The sequence below is a fragment of the Juglans regia genome, chromosome 8, assembly GCF_001411555.2.
Source record: "Juglans regia cultivar Chandler chromosome 8, Walnut 2.0, whole genome shotgun sequence".
NCBI lineage: Eukaryota > Viridiplantae > Streptophyta > Magnoliopsida > Fagales > Juglandaceae > Juglans > Juglans regia.
The window spans coordinates 3,112,049-3,125,991 of record NC_049908.1 but is presented as its reverse complement, the minus strand read 5'-3'; the positions used below and the strand labels follow the sequence as shown (position 1 = coordinate 3,125,991).

Genomic DNA, 13,943 nt, shown 5'->3' with positions numbered 1-13,943 from the left:
ATATATTACAAAAAAAAAAAAGTATTTGTATTACGATCCCACATCGGCTAAGTATGAGATTGATTGGTGGTTTCTAAATCTCTAAGCACAATTTCTTTGTAAGTTGGTTTTCAAGAGTGGGTTCTATCTAGTAGGTTCATAACAAATGGTATTAGTGCCACCCCACATATGTAGTTTATGTTCGCACGGTTGTAATCGTGCGGTATAAGGGGTGATGCCGATATGACAGTGTTCGTTCGGGGCTAGGAAAGACCTAGCGCAAAGCCAGCCCATGCGAGCGCTGGGACCGTCGTGGACGTCGACTGTAGAACGTGGTGGTTGTTACGATCCCACATCGAATTGGTTTGTGGTTTAAAAGCTCCTAGGCACCATTTCCTTATAAGCTGATTTTTAATAGTGAGTTCTACCTAATGAATTCATAACAATTTGTGATGGATTGTTTCCGATGATAACGATTATTTACAACAAAAATATATTCATTTTGACAATAAATAATAATTTTCGTTAAAAATAACTAATCATAAATAATCAGTTCTCTCATGCATTGTATTAGGTCCAACTTCAAATTCAATCACAAGTACTACGTACCACTCAACACGCGCGACTCTATCTAAAATGACAAAATCGATCTCTTCGTCAAATTCCACGTACAGTATGTTTTGAATTTGTTTCAATATTGGTTTTATCTAATTCCTTCAAAGTCTTGTAAAGATTTACAATTTCTTCGGCATGTGCGCAACATATTCCAACAACGTACCATTCTTTTCTTCAAGTTCCTCCTAATTTCCTTAATTAGACCCAGTCATGCTAGATCTACTTTGACGTAGTGGTTGTTCAAAGTCATGTGCTTCCGTTTAAGGATTGAGATGATCTCAAGAATTTTTAGTTGGAGATATCAATTGGATTTGTGATATTTATTAAACATTCATTAAACTTTAAAAAAATAATATAAATACCATAATTATTATATGATCTAATATATTTGTCTCTCTTTTTTAAGAGTAGTACATATTACTAGTCTAAAAAAAGACAAGTTCCATCTTTTATAAAAATGTGAATCTCATTAAAAAAAATATTTTTTTTTAAATTTTTTTTATCGTGGGTTCACTTTTTATAAAGTACCTATATAAAATTGGGAAATGCTTTTCCCATATATAAAAGGTGGCCACCGATTGAACTTTTTATTTTTATTTTTTTATTCAATTGTTAAGTAAGGATATTAAAATAAATCTTTGATTTTTACTTTTTAAAAATATTTAATGAATTTAAAAAAATGTTTGAAAAAAAAAACAAATTTTCTTTTGCTTATTCGGTGGTCTCACTCTATGCATGGAGTAACACCATTCTATAAAATTTAGGAAAATGATAAGGTTACTATCCATTTGCTACTCATTTATTATTTTTTTTTATATTTGATTTTTTATTTTACTTAATGGTTAAGGAAATTACTATTAGTAAGTTTATATATTTTTTTAATTTTTTTCTTAATAATTAAAGATATTAAAAAAATATTTAAAATAAAATAATAAAATAATAAAAATACTATAAATAACAGATGGATAATAAATGAATAATAAGCCTACAACTATTCTAAAATTTATATATTGAGACTTGTGAAAATCATTATTTTTTTCAACGCGGCATCGGAAAAGACAATCCACCGAAAACTTTGTAGATACGTAAATTAGGATCCACCAAAAACTTGTAAGATACGTAAAGGATTCTTTTCCTTTTTTGTTTTTTTTTTGTTTTTGGACGGTTATATAAGAAAGTAACGTTTTCTTATATTTCTCTCGGAGGCAGCGTTAATCAGCAACAATCTGGCATCTCTCTAGCTAGTGACTTAACTCTTCAGTCCAAGAGTAATCTCTCTCTCTGTTTTCTTATATTTCTTATATTACGGGCGCCTTGTGCTGTTGTTTTCAATATTATTCTTTTTCTGTGTTTTTTCCCCTTCGCCACATGACTCGGTTGGATGAATAGAGTCTGTTCATTATAAACATGACGTACGTGTTAAAAAAAAATCCGAGGTATATATATATGCATGGCCAACTGGTAGAGGATCATCATGCATGTGATCACAACTAATTTAAGGTTAATTAATATATATATATATATATATGATCATCATATATATACACGTAGCATTCATCCCAATCGCACGTAGAACTTAAGCATATCTTATATACGTTACATGATTATCCAAGTCGTATGAACTTTTCTAGCTATATATACATCGCGGACTTCAGCCGCAAGCGAGTCGTACGTGATATTTGGGCTCGATTGTACGTACGTTCAGCCTAGCTAATTATTAATTAAGTACTGGACTTGAACTGATTTATCTTTTGCGTGACTTATGATCATGACTTGTTTTTATAATTATGCCTGGGTTGTTGATTTTGAGTTATGGTCTCTGGGGCCAAGTCTTCTGGGCGGGCAGCCAACGCTGCCAGATTAATTTATTTCCAGCCTGCATCGATTTTCTTTGGTATTTTTCCCGTAAACTTCAATGCAGTCCCCATTACCTGTATTTTGCCACTTGCCATTAATTAGTTGGAAAAGCTAGCTTAGTGGTCATCCTTTAGAAAGTACTAGTGCTCATGAGCCTGTAACTTGATGGCGAAAGAAAAAGAAAGTTGTAGATAACATTATCGCGTGCAATATTTGTACATATCTTCTTCTGATCTTTGTCTGTGATCGGTCGCGCGCCGCAGCAGCAGTTCGCCACGTGCCCTTAGCTTAGAACAATTTGCCCATGCTTGTTAGCCATGCAACCATGTCTTCCTTATGACTTTTAGAGATGCTTTTATACTGCATGCATGCAGTGCCTGGCATTGCCAAACATTGCCACCACTAGGACATGATCTTCATCGTTCATGTGCTGTAAACTTCTTAATTTTTCTAGACATTTTTCTGCTTGTCGGAGTTTTAAGCAGACAACTCCACAGACGAAGATGCAAATATTGACGAGAATTTGTTCATGATAGGACGCTTTCTTCTAATGACAACACTTGGAGCTCGACAACCAAAACAATTCATGAACGCCTATCACGTTAATGATCTTATTCATTTGATCGTCTTTTATTAACACGGGATACAAAAATCCATCTTGCACTATCTTCGAGCTTCTAATTACAATATTCTTGACATTGGTTTGCTGCTGTTATATATCTCTTGTTTTAATTGTTTTGGTCACGTAGCTTGGACTTTTAGATATCTTAATATTTAGAAAAAAATTTTCCTGCTCATCATCCCATATACTAGATTTATTTTAATTCTTTTTAGTTTTGTTACAGCTAAACTAATTAAATTTGTTTACTTATTATCCTGTACCACATAATTTATTATAAGAAAAAAATTAAAAAGATAAAAAAATATATATAATGTGTAGTATAGGAATGATCATGAATAAAATTTTTAGATATAACAAAAATTTTATCTCATCTAATCTCATTTCATTATTCTAATTTTTACATAAAATATAATAAATAATTTAATATTTTAAAATTTTAAAATAATAATAATATTAAAAACTATGTCATCTCAACTTATTTCTATCCGAACGGCACCACAGTTTTAGATTTCTATTTTTGTTATTGATGCCCCGGCCACACCTGGAACCACCCACCCACTACCATAAAAAAAAAGGCTAGGAAGTTTGAAGTTACTTAAAAAACATAGATTCACTTTAGATTTAAATAGCTTAAAGTTAAATAAAATATTATTAAAATAATATCTTTTAATATTATTATTTTTAAATTTAAATAATTAAATTATTTATTATATTTAGTGTAAAATTTTAAAAAAATTATAATAATTAGATAAAATGAGTTAAGTAATCCAAACGAAACTTATCCAAAATTGTAGGTTGTAATGTACTCGTAAAGTTATGATGCATGTGATTTCTTCTTTTTATAATATTGTATTAAGAGAAATTTAATAAAGTCTCATTTAATTATATAGATGAGATGAGATATGATCAGATAAAATAATATGAGACAAAATGATAAATTTATGAATAGTAATAAGATTATTTGTGATAGTAATAAGATAGTTTGAGTTAAGATTTTTATGAAATTTTGAGAAATGAGATAAAAAAGTTGAATAAAAATATTATAAAGTTAAAATATTATTTGAATATAATTTTTTAATATAAGTTTTGTTTTTAGATTTGAAAAAGTTGAATATTTTGTTTTATTTTGTTTGGAAGTTTAGAAAAATTATAATTATTAGATAATGATTAGATAAAAAATTAAAAAATTGAAATTGAAAAGTATTTATGTCTGAATAGTGTTTGAATGTTGTGATGAGATGAGATGGTCTATGAAACTAAACGAGGCCTAAGCCCTTATTTGATTACACACACCATCTCATCTCATCTTATAAATTTTTACATAAAATATAATAAATAATTTAAAATTTTTAAATCTTAAAATAAAATTATATTAAAAAATATTAAAAATATTATTTTAATAATATTTTATTCAACTTTTAACTTTTATCTAATATTATTTATATAATTAAATGAGACAAGAGATTTTATAAAAATAAAATTTTTTTTATTATAAAATAGATTTAATATATTATATAAAATTATATTAATTTATATTTATAGGATTTTGTATCACTTTTTTTAAGAAGTAAAAGCAGCAGGAAAGGTCGCAGAAACTGAGAAGCATGCTTGGAGACCGTTTAACGAGGAGTGGGAGATCCACTTTAAAGATCTGAAGAATGTGATTTTGAGCTTTGATTCGATACTTGACGTGTTGATCATACCGGCAATTACGGAAAAAATGCGTCAATGATCACGACGCGTCGATCTCAAAATTTCGAAAGAAAAAATGTACACAATTTTTTATTATTTATATAATTTTTATATTATATTTTTTTAATTATTATTATTTATTATTAAATATTTAATATATAAATAATAAATAAAATAATTGAACTAATTTCAAAAAATAAATTCAAAAACAAAATTTTAAAAAAATATTAAAAAATTTAAAATTTTAAAAAATATAATGTATAAAAATTGAAGCTCGTTACCAAATAAGAATGATCTTCTCCTTTCTGAGCAGAAAATAACGTTTTGCGTAATTTGTTTTTAATGCTTACTATAAATAGGTTGATTTTGATCATTTATTATTTTTGTGATAATCCTAACCTTCTGTTTCTCCATGTTTATAGAAGAAACAAGGAATTCAAAGGAAGACGTCGACGCAGAGGAGATAGAGGCTGCTCTTCGAGGAAGAGCCTAAGAGGAGTAAATTTGATTTTACTCCCCTGGGTTTAACAAAATCGTTCAACAGGTAAGCTTTTCATTAAAAAAAAAAAAAAATACTGTACAGTCTTTAAACTTTCTCTTTCTTTTATTTGGAAAAATAAAAATAAATAAAATTTGATTTATTATTATTATTATAATTATTGGCTTTTTACTGAACGAAATGAATGAAACCCTAATGTCAAAGAAACCGGCCTGGACAGTGACTTTAGATTTAGATTTAGACGAAAGTTTAAGATATTAATTTTAAATATTATTATTATTTTAAAATTTAAAAAATTGAATTGAAATTGAAATTTTTTTATTATATTTTATATAAAAATTTTAAAAAATTATAACAATGATGTGACATCTTATCTTTGCTCCCGAACCTACGAGAAAACACGAAACTGTGCGGCAGTTTTTGGATTTGGTACCTCAAGATGGGAAAAACTGGACTTTCTAGATGTGTGTTCTTGAATTTTGTTGAATAATTGAAGAATTAGATTGTAACGGTGCCGTCTCTTTTTTTGATCGGTATAACGGTGCCATCTCTCCTGCGACAGAAATGAGTTTCCTCAAGGGCTCGCCCCGCCGCCGGCGTAACAACGATTTGGAGGCCAGGGGAAGCCCCTCCGGAGGCGAACTAATCGACGAAGATGAGTCCGATCCTTTCGATATTACCAGCACTAAGAATGCCTCAATCGAGCGTCTCCGCCGCTGGAGGGTACGTTTTCGCTTTTCAATCCTCTCTCTTTCTGCGTATTTAGAATTTAGTTCATTCTGATTTGTCATTTCCATCAGGATGTTTTCCTATGGTTTTGTGATTGGGTGGGTTCTTGATTGATTTCGTGTTTCTAAGTTCGCTATCAGGCGTGTCTTATCATGCTTCTTTAGGAAATAAAACGAACATGGTCTAACTGGTCAGAATACACAAGCAGATTAAATGAATTTTTATTGCTATCGTTATATGGATATGTGCGCTGCAAAATATAGAGGATGCGTGGCCCTTGCTAGTGAAAACTTTCTCAGGGTTGCTCGATTAACTTCGTTGTATTTTGAAGACAATGTTGCATAGAACTTTTGGGCTAAACTCCACTTTTTCATCTGTAGCAAGCGGCACTTGTGCTGAATGCTTCTCGTCGATTTCGTTATACCCTGGACTTGAAGAGGGAAGACGAGAAGAAGCAACGGATAAGGACTGTTAGAGCACATGTTCAAGCCATACGAGTAATATAATTCCTTAGGCCTTATTTTACTTGTGCTCTTCGTAACTGGAATATGTCTCTGAACTTATGAAATTGGTTATATTAGGCTGCTCAAATATTCAAGTTGGGCGTGTCTCCAGAAAATGGTACTTCTACATCTTTACTTTTTTGTGCTTTGTTAGTGTACATACCTCCAATTCTGGTTGAACTTCTAATTTGTTACAAGTTCTTTGTGTGATTATCTGTTGTTTAAAGATCAATTATGTGACATTTTCGTTCCCAATTATTTAGAACAATCACATTTTGTTGTCCTCTTGTTACCAGATTTGTACTTGTGTTTGCATGAATCTTTTTATATATTTTTTGTTTTTGAGATTTTATATATTTATGTAATAGGTGTTAGTAAGTTTATTTTCTTAGTGTTATTAAGGGGAGGTTTACATAGTGAGTTGAGATGAAAGTTGAATAAAATATTATTATTATTTTAAAATTTGAAAAAGTTGAATGGTTTATTATATTTTGTGTGAGACTTTGGGAAAATTGTAATGATTAGATGAGATGAGTTAAGAAGAGTTGAGAGGACTTTTGTATCCAAACCGGGCCTAAGGGTGTAATCTTTTAATGATGGGACTAGCAAAACTGATCCTCCTAGAATAAAAAAATTTTGAATTATCGATTGAAGGTGGTCGATGGGTGTGCATTGTAGAGAGAGGCACAAAGGTGGTAAAGGAACTAGTATTGGGCACATTTACTGTGACATGGGTAGTGAAGACCCTAGAGGAGTGCTCCCGGTCGGATGCCAAAGAGTTTATCAGAACTTCTCGCTACGGCAATAAATCTTTCATAGCTCAATGCAACTCCAATGATTTTTTTTTTATAAGTAAGAAAAGATGTTATTAATCTACGTAAATAGACAAGGCCCGAGTACATAGGGAGTATACAAAAAATGCCTAATTACAAGCTAAGTGCTGCGAAAAGCTGCATAGAAGTCATTAAAAGATGTTCTATTCAATACAATAGAAGAAACCCAAAGTAGCAAGGTATGATAAAAAAAAGTCCCTAAACCCTTCCGGTGTGCATTCCTTGTCCTCGAAACAACGATTATTCCTCTCATTCCATGTGCACCACATTAGGCAAAGAGGCACCATCTTCCAAATAGTGGTGATTTGTCTGTTGCCCCGGATTCCTCTTCAGCATGCCAATAACTCTATCGCCCTTCTAGGCATTACCCATGCCATACCAAGCCTTTTGCAAATTTCATCCCATAAAGCCTTAACTACTTCGCAATGAAGTAGGTAATGCAATGATTCACTGTCATGTTTGCACATGAAGCACCAATCTGTTAAGTAGAGGCCACGCCTTCTCAGCTTGTTGATAGTCAAAATTTTCCCATGAGATGCTAGCCAACCAAAGAAAGCCACTTTGAAGGGAGCACTACTCCATATGCACTTCCAAGGGAATGCTTTTTTTTTTTTTTTTTTGTTGGGGGGGTGGTGGGTCGATAATACTTTATTTTTTTATATATGTGGGTCGATAATACTTTATAGAATGATCGGACTGAGAAGTTTTTGTTCCCTGTAGTTGTCTAATGCAACTCCAATGATTACGACATATATTTGGTAATTATAAAGTACGATGGTGGTGGGAGAAGAGGCATCCTTATAATCTTGAAGAAGTGGAAGGGAAGGGGTGGAGACAGTTGGCTTTGGAGCTAAGGGAGCTTTGCGATAGAGCACCTGACAATGTAATGAAAATTTCCGGTGTGCCAAAAAGAGTAGTAGTAGGAAAAGATGGAAGAACACTACATTTAAGTGAAGGGGGGTTAAAGATGATAGAGCACCTGACAATGTAATGAAAATTTCTGGTGTGCCAAAAAGAGTAGTAGTAGTAGGAAAAGATGGAAGAACACTACATTTAAGTGAAAGTGGTGGGTCGATAATACTTTATAGAAGGATCGGACTGAGAAGTTTTTGTTCCCTGTAGTTGTCTAATGCAACTCCAATGATTACGACATATATTTGGTAATTATAAAGTGCGATGGTGGTGGGAGAAGAGGCATCCTTATCATCTTGAAGAAGTGGAAGGGAAGGGGTGGAGACAGTTGGCTTTGGAGCTAAGGGAGCTTTGTGATAGAGCACCTGACAATGTAATGAAAATTTCCGATGTGCCAAAAAGAGTAGTAGTAGGAAAAGATGGAAGAACACTACATTTAAGTGAAGGGGGGTTAAAGATGGAACAACAAGGTTGGGCATGGTGGTCGAAAGATCATACAAGGCGGTGTTGGAAGGTTTGATAGGGGCGCAACGTCAAAACATGGGCATAAATGGAAATATGGGAGTGGTTTTGTATCCGTTGGAACAACAAAACCAAAAGAGGACACACTTTGAATCATCTGTGGTTTGTAGCTCCAAGGCAAACGTGAAATGGGCAATTGTCGGTTGTGTAGGTTGCTTGACCATGGACTTCAACTCTCTGAAAAAGCAACTGCTGGACATGAGAGATGTAGTTAATCGGCTTTTAAGGAGAGTGGATGAAGAAATGGGTCCTACCATGAACTTAGGCCAAGAGCACGCTGGACTCTTTAAAGACTTTGGTCTTTCGCGGGCTGAGAAAAGGAAGTTGAGTTGGCTGCGCCTTTCACTGGCTGAGAATAGTGTTGTATTCAAGTTGGGCTCGAGCGAGCTTAAGGTTTATGAGCTCGGCTCGTTTAGCTAGTAAACGAGCTTGGGCTCTGCTTGATTATAAGCCAAGCCTAGAATTTTTTTTGAGCTTGGCTCGTTTAAATGAAAACTAAGATTGAGCTCGGCTCGAATCTCGAGTTGAACTCCTCGAGATGTTGAATTTTTTTAATTGCAATCTTCATAGTATGAGTTTATTAATTATTAACAATGCATATGATTACAAAATATGCATATTATTTATATAAGATACTACTGATAATACGTGATTAGTGATAACTATTGGTAAGCAAAAATACTATTATACTACTATGTTTATATGTAAGCATATTCTTGTATGACATTTGATAAGTTATAGCTACTATTGTATACACACATATGTATTCCTCCTAACTTCTGTATGATGTATATATATAGTATATGTAGTGGACTATATACATATATAATATAATGTATATATAGTCATGTATATATGTATAAACATATATGAGTCAAACTGACGAGTTGAGTCGAGCTTTATATGAGTTTATTCACGAACATCAATTGAGTCGGGCGAGCTTTATACGAGTTTGTATCATTTAATAATCGAGTCTAATTCTTTATTCGCGAGTTTGTAACATTTAGGGCCTGTTTGGATACAAAGGTGATATGAAACGATCTCACCTCACCTCATCTAATCTAATTTCAACTAATAATCTCACCACTATTCACAAATCATCTCATCTCACTATCCAAACGGGCCCTTAATAATTGAGTCGAATTCGAGCTTAATTGAGTCTAGTTTGAGCTGCTTGTCAAGTAACCTTGTTCATTCACAGCCTTAGTTGAGAAAGGGAAACCAAGTGGGCTGCGTTTTTGCAGGCCGAGTAGGTGGCCAGCATCCCGATGACTCAAGGAGGGGGCTGAGTAGAAATGCTCACCAAAAAGCGACGAGTAGGTGGGCAGCATCTCAGTGGAGGTTATGACGACGATAACATCAACGACGTGTTTTGGCCATAAAACATGCGTCCAATCCGGAAAAAGACACTTGGACAATGGAAATTGACGGAAATGGCAACAGAAAGACACTCGAGACACCTCTTGAAGCATCGAAACACACTGAAGGAGGGTTGAGTTTGACTAGGGCTCGGGTAGAGGAAGGGCATTGCGAAACATGTGTAGCAGTGCGAAACACATGTAGCAGGGCAGAACATGTACCAGAAATGGTAGGGGCTATGGTGGTGTATGATATTGATGGGGTTGTGGAGAATACTTTCAAGGTTAGAGATATGACATGGAGAAGGCACCCTAGATGAGCTTCAGACACAATGAAGGAGAAACTTGGGAGGAAGTTCTTCCACGAAATTCAATGCATCCAAGTAGAAACAACAATATCTAGATATCATAATGGGTACTAAACAAGGTAAAGAGGAGATCCAACATTGTGTAGGGATCATCATTGATGGCTTCGAGGACCAATTCGTGGCCCTTCTTATTGGCATCGAGGCGGGTCAAATGAACTCAAAAGATGAGTTCAGTTCAGCAAAGAAAAGAGCTAGAGAATTGAAAAGGACTAACCTTTGAGCAATTGCTTTTGGAAGAATTTTCTTGGAGGCCAAAATTAAAAGGACTAACCTTTGATGCTCTCGAGTCGCAAGAAGTAGCACGACTTGAGCGACCCTTTGAAGAGATGGAGATCTAGAAAGCAGTAAAAAGTATGGTGGGTGACAAAGCTCCAAGTCCATTTGGCTTCTCTATGGCTTTTATTCAAACTTATTGGGAAGTGATCAAAGTTGACATTATGGCATCTTTCGCGAATTTTATGAAAATGACAGGTTTGAAAAAAGTCTCAATGCAACTTTTATTGCTCTGATTTCCAAAAACACCAGTAAAGGTAAAAGATTATCGACCCATTAGCTTGGTGGGTAGGATGTACAAGATCATATCAAAGGTGTTGGCCAATAGATTGAGCTTGGTGATGGAGAAACTAATATCCAAGCCTCAACATGCCTTTGTTAGAGTTAGGTAGATTCTTTACTCGTTACTTATCGCAAATGATTGTTTGGATAGTAGACTCAAGTTGGGAGATCCTGGACTTTTGTGCAAACTAGACATGGAAAATGCCTATGACAGGGTCAATTGGAGCTTTTTGCTTTACATGCTCAAAAGATGTGGCTTTGGCTCGAAATGGTGTTCATGGATTACTCATTGCATCTCAACTGCATATTTCTCTATCTTGGTGAATGGTACCCCCATGGGATTTCTAAAAGCTTACAGGGTTTAGGACAAGGTGATCCTCTTTCTCTGGTACTATTTGTTTTTGTAATGGTAGCCTTTACCAAGATGATCTTAGGAGTTGTAGAGGGTGGTTTCCTCTGTGAATTTTCAGTGGGGGAGGCAAATATATCTCACCTATTATTTGTCGACTACACTAATATTTTGTGGGGCCAGAAGCGATCATATTGAAGCGTTGAAAGATGATGTACCCATCCAAGGGTGGTAGGGTTACTTTAATTTAAAGTACTCTATCCAACTTGCCAACTTATTTCTTATCACTATTCCCGATTCCTACCCAGGTGGCCCAACGCATGGAGAAAATTCAGAGAGATCTATTATGGGGTAGGGTGAATGATGAGTTTCAGTTCATTTGGTAATGTGGGCTACTGTATGCTCCCTCATCTCAGAAGGAGGTCTGGATATTAGGAATTTGCAGGTTTTTAACAAGGCTTTGTTGGACAAATGGTTGTGGAGATACCATCAAGGACGGGGTACCTTGTGGAAAAATATAATAAAATCGAAGTACGGTGAAGCATGGGGAGGTTGGTGTTCAAATGAGTAAGTGGGCCATATGGCATGGGGCTTTGGAAGCACATAAGAAAATGATGGGATGCATACTTTAGAAATACCTGGTTTGAGGTGGGTGACGGACTCAAAATCAAATTTTGGCATGATATATGGTGTGGCGACAGGACACTCAAGGAAGCTTATCTAGAAGTCTATGGCATAGCAAGAAGGAAAGATGCCTCAATTGCAGACCTTTTGGTATCAAATGGTGCTCCTCAATGGATGTCACTTTCTTTAGAAATGCACATGATTGGGAAGACACAATATTGATGTTTTTTGATCTCATATATTCCACTTGCATGAGAAGGAAAGTTGATGACAAGATTTTCTGGCATCACTCCAAGAAAGGGAAGTTCACCGTTTGCTCCTTCTAGCAAGCAATGAACACACATACAACAAACTCATTCCTATGGAATAGTATTTGGAAGACAAAGACACCATTAAAAGTGCTTTCTTTGTTTGGACAGCTTCATTGGGAAAGATACTCGGGCCTCATTTGGTTACACAGATGAGATGAGATGAAATAAAAGTTGAAAGTTGAATAAAATATTGTTAGAATATAATTTTTTAATATAATTTTTGTTTTGAGATTTTAAAAAGTTGAATTGTTTATTATATTTTATCTGAGAGTTTGAGAAAGTTGTAATGATTATATGAGATGAGATCATCTCATCTACCATACCAAACTAGGCCTCACATATGACAACATATGAAAATGTTGGTTTATTGTCGTAGAGTGGTGTTGCATGTGCAAAAAGAATGGGGAGTTAGTTGATCATTTATTACTTCATTGTGAGGTTGCCACAACCTTGTAGATTGACTTCTTCAATTGGGTAGGACTTACTTGAGTGATGCCGAGAAGGGTGATCTTCTTGGAGAGGCGTTTAGGGTAACTCTCATATTGCAGCAACATGGAAGATGGTCCCAATATGCTTATGGTGGTGCATTTGGAGGGAAAGGAACGACAAAAGCTTCAAAGATCGAGAGCGATCAATGGAAGAGTGTAGGAAATTGTTTTTTAATACTTTATTCCATTGGTCAGTTGTAATTGATTTCAATGAGTTTCCATGAATTTCTTGTATCACTGAATTACCACGCCCAGGCGGCGCTCTTGTATATGTCCCATATACATGGGCTTTTGCCTATTCTTATGATCAATAAAATTTTGTTTACCGATAAAAAAAATGTCTCATATACTACTACTATGGTGTTTTTATTTTTATTTTTATTTTTTTTCTATCGGCAGTTAATTCTTCTTCACTGATTCATGTCCTACTACTTGCAATCATTGTTAAATCTTGTTTGCCATTGTACTTCTTGTCCCAGATAAATCTTATTACTTGGACACATTTTTTTTTGCTTTAGCATAGCTGCTTCTTTACAAAGTTATGAAAATAGACTGGCCAACGGTTCCATGAAGAGAACCAGTTGTGTCTGGTTTATGTTCTACTTACTCAGTCGTATAATTACTTTGATTCTGCTGGTCTTGTTGAGGGGAACTTTAGGCCAATGCTTCCTCTATGCCAGTTTGAGACGTTCTATTTGCAGCCAAGATCGTATGCCGTACGGGGATCCAAGTTAATATTTAAATACCCTCTATATTGGAATTTGCCTTTGAACGTTTGAGCATGTGTCTTATGCCATGATGCTGTTTTATCATTTTGTAAATTACCTATTTGTATACTGTGATTTTTGGTACAGTGCAGCTTTTTAATTGCATTCTTGTGGTGTGGATCATTTGTTTAAAAATGTTATATATACTGTTTGTATGCATGATAATTTACTTGCTGGATTCAACTGTCAGGAACGCCCAAACCACCTCCAACCCCTAGTGGCCCTTTTGCAATTGGACAAGAAGATCTAGCTTTAATGTCAAGGGATCACAATGTTTTATCTTTGCAGGAATATGGGGGGGCAAGTTTTCCACCAAACTGTCTTTTATTGTATTATGGGTATTTTGTACATGCAATTTAT

At 34.5% G+C, this 13,943-nt stretch overlaps 1 protein-coding gene across 3 annotated transcripts in view; it reads left to right on the top strand.

Moving 5' to 3' along the window:
• LOC108980137 (calcium-transporting ATPase 8, plasma membrane-type-like) overlaps nt 1–13,943 on the top strand; it is a 48,539-nt gene that overhangs the window by 3,563 nt on the left and 31,033 nt on the right. The window contains exons 1-6 of one of the 3 annotated variants that reach the window (XM_035693268.1): nt 1,823–1,862; nt 5,188–5,309; nt 5,827–5,987; nt 6,374–6,490; nt 6,575–6,614; nt 13,774–13,883. In XM_035693268.1, the coding sequence (XP_035549161.1) occupies nt 5,829–5,987; nt 6,374–6,490; nt 6,575–6,614; nt 13,774–13,883 (426 nt within the window). In that variant the 5' untranslated portion in view covers nt 1,823–1,862; nt 5,188–5,309; nt 5,827–5,828. Of the gene's footprint in view, nt 1–1,822; nt 1,863–5,187; nt 5,310–5,678; nt 5,694–5,826; nt 5,988–6,373; nt 6,491–6,574; nt 6,615–13,773; nt 13,884–13,943 lie in introns of those variants that run through there. The other 2 variants (XM_035693267.1, XM_035693269.1) reach the window with 2 other exon arrangements.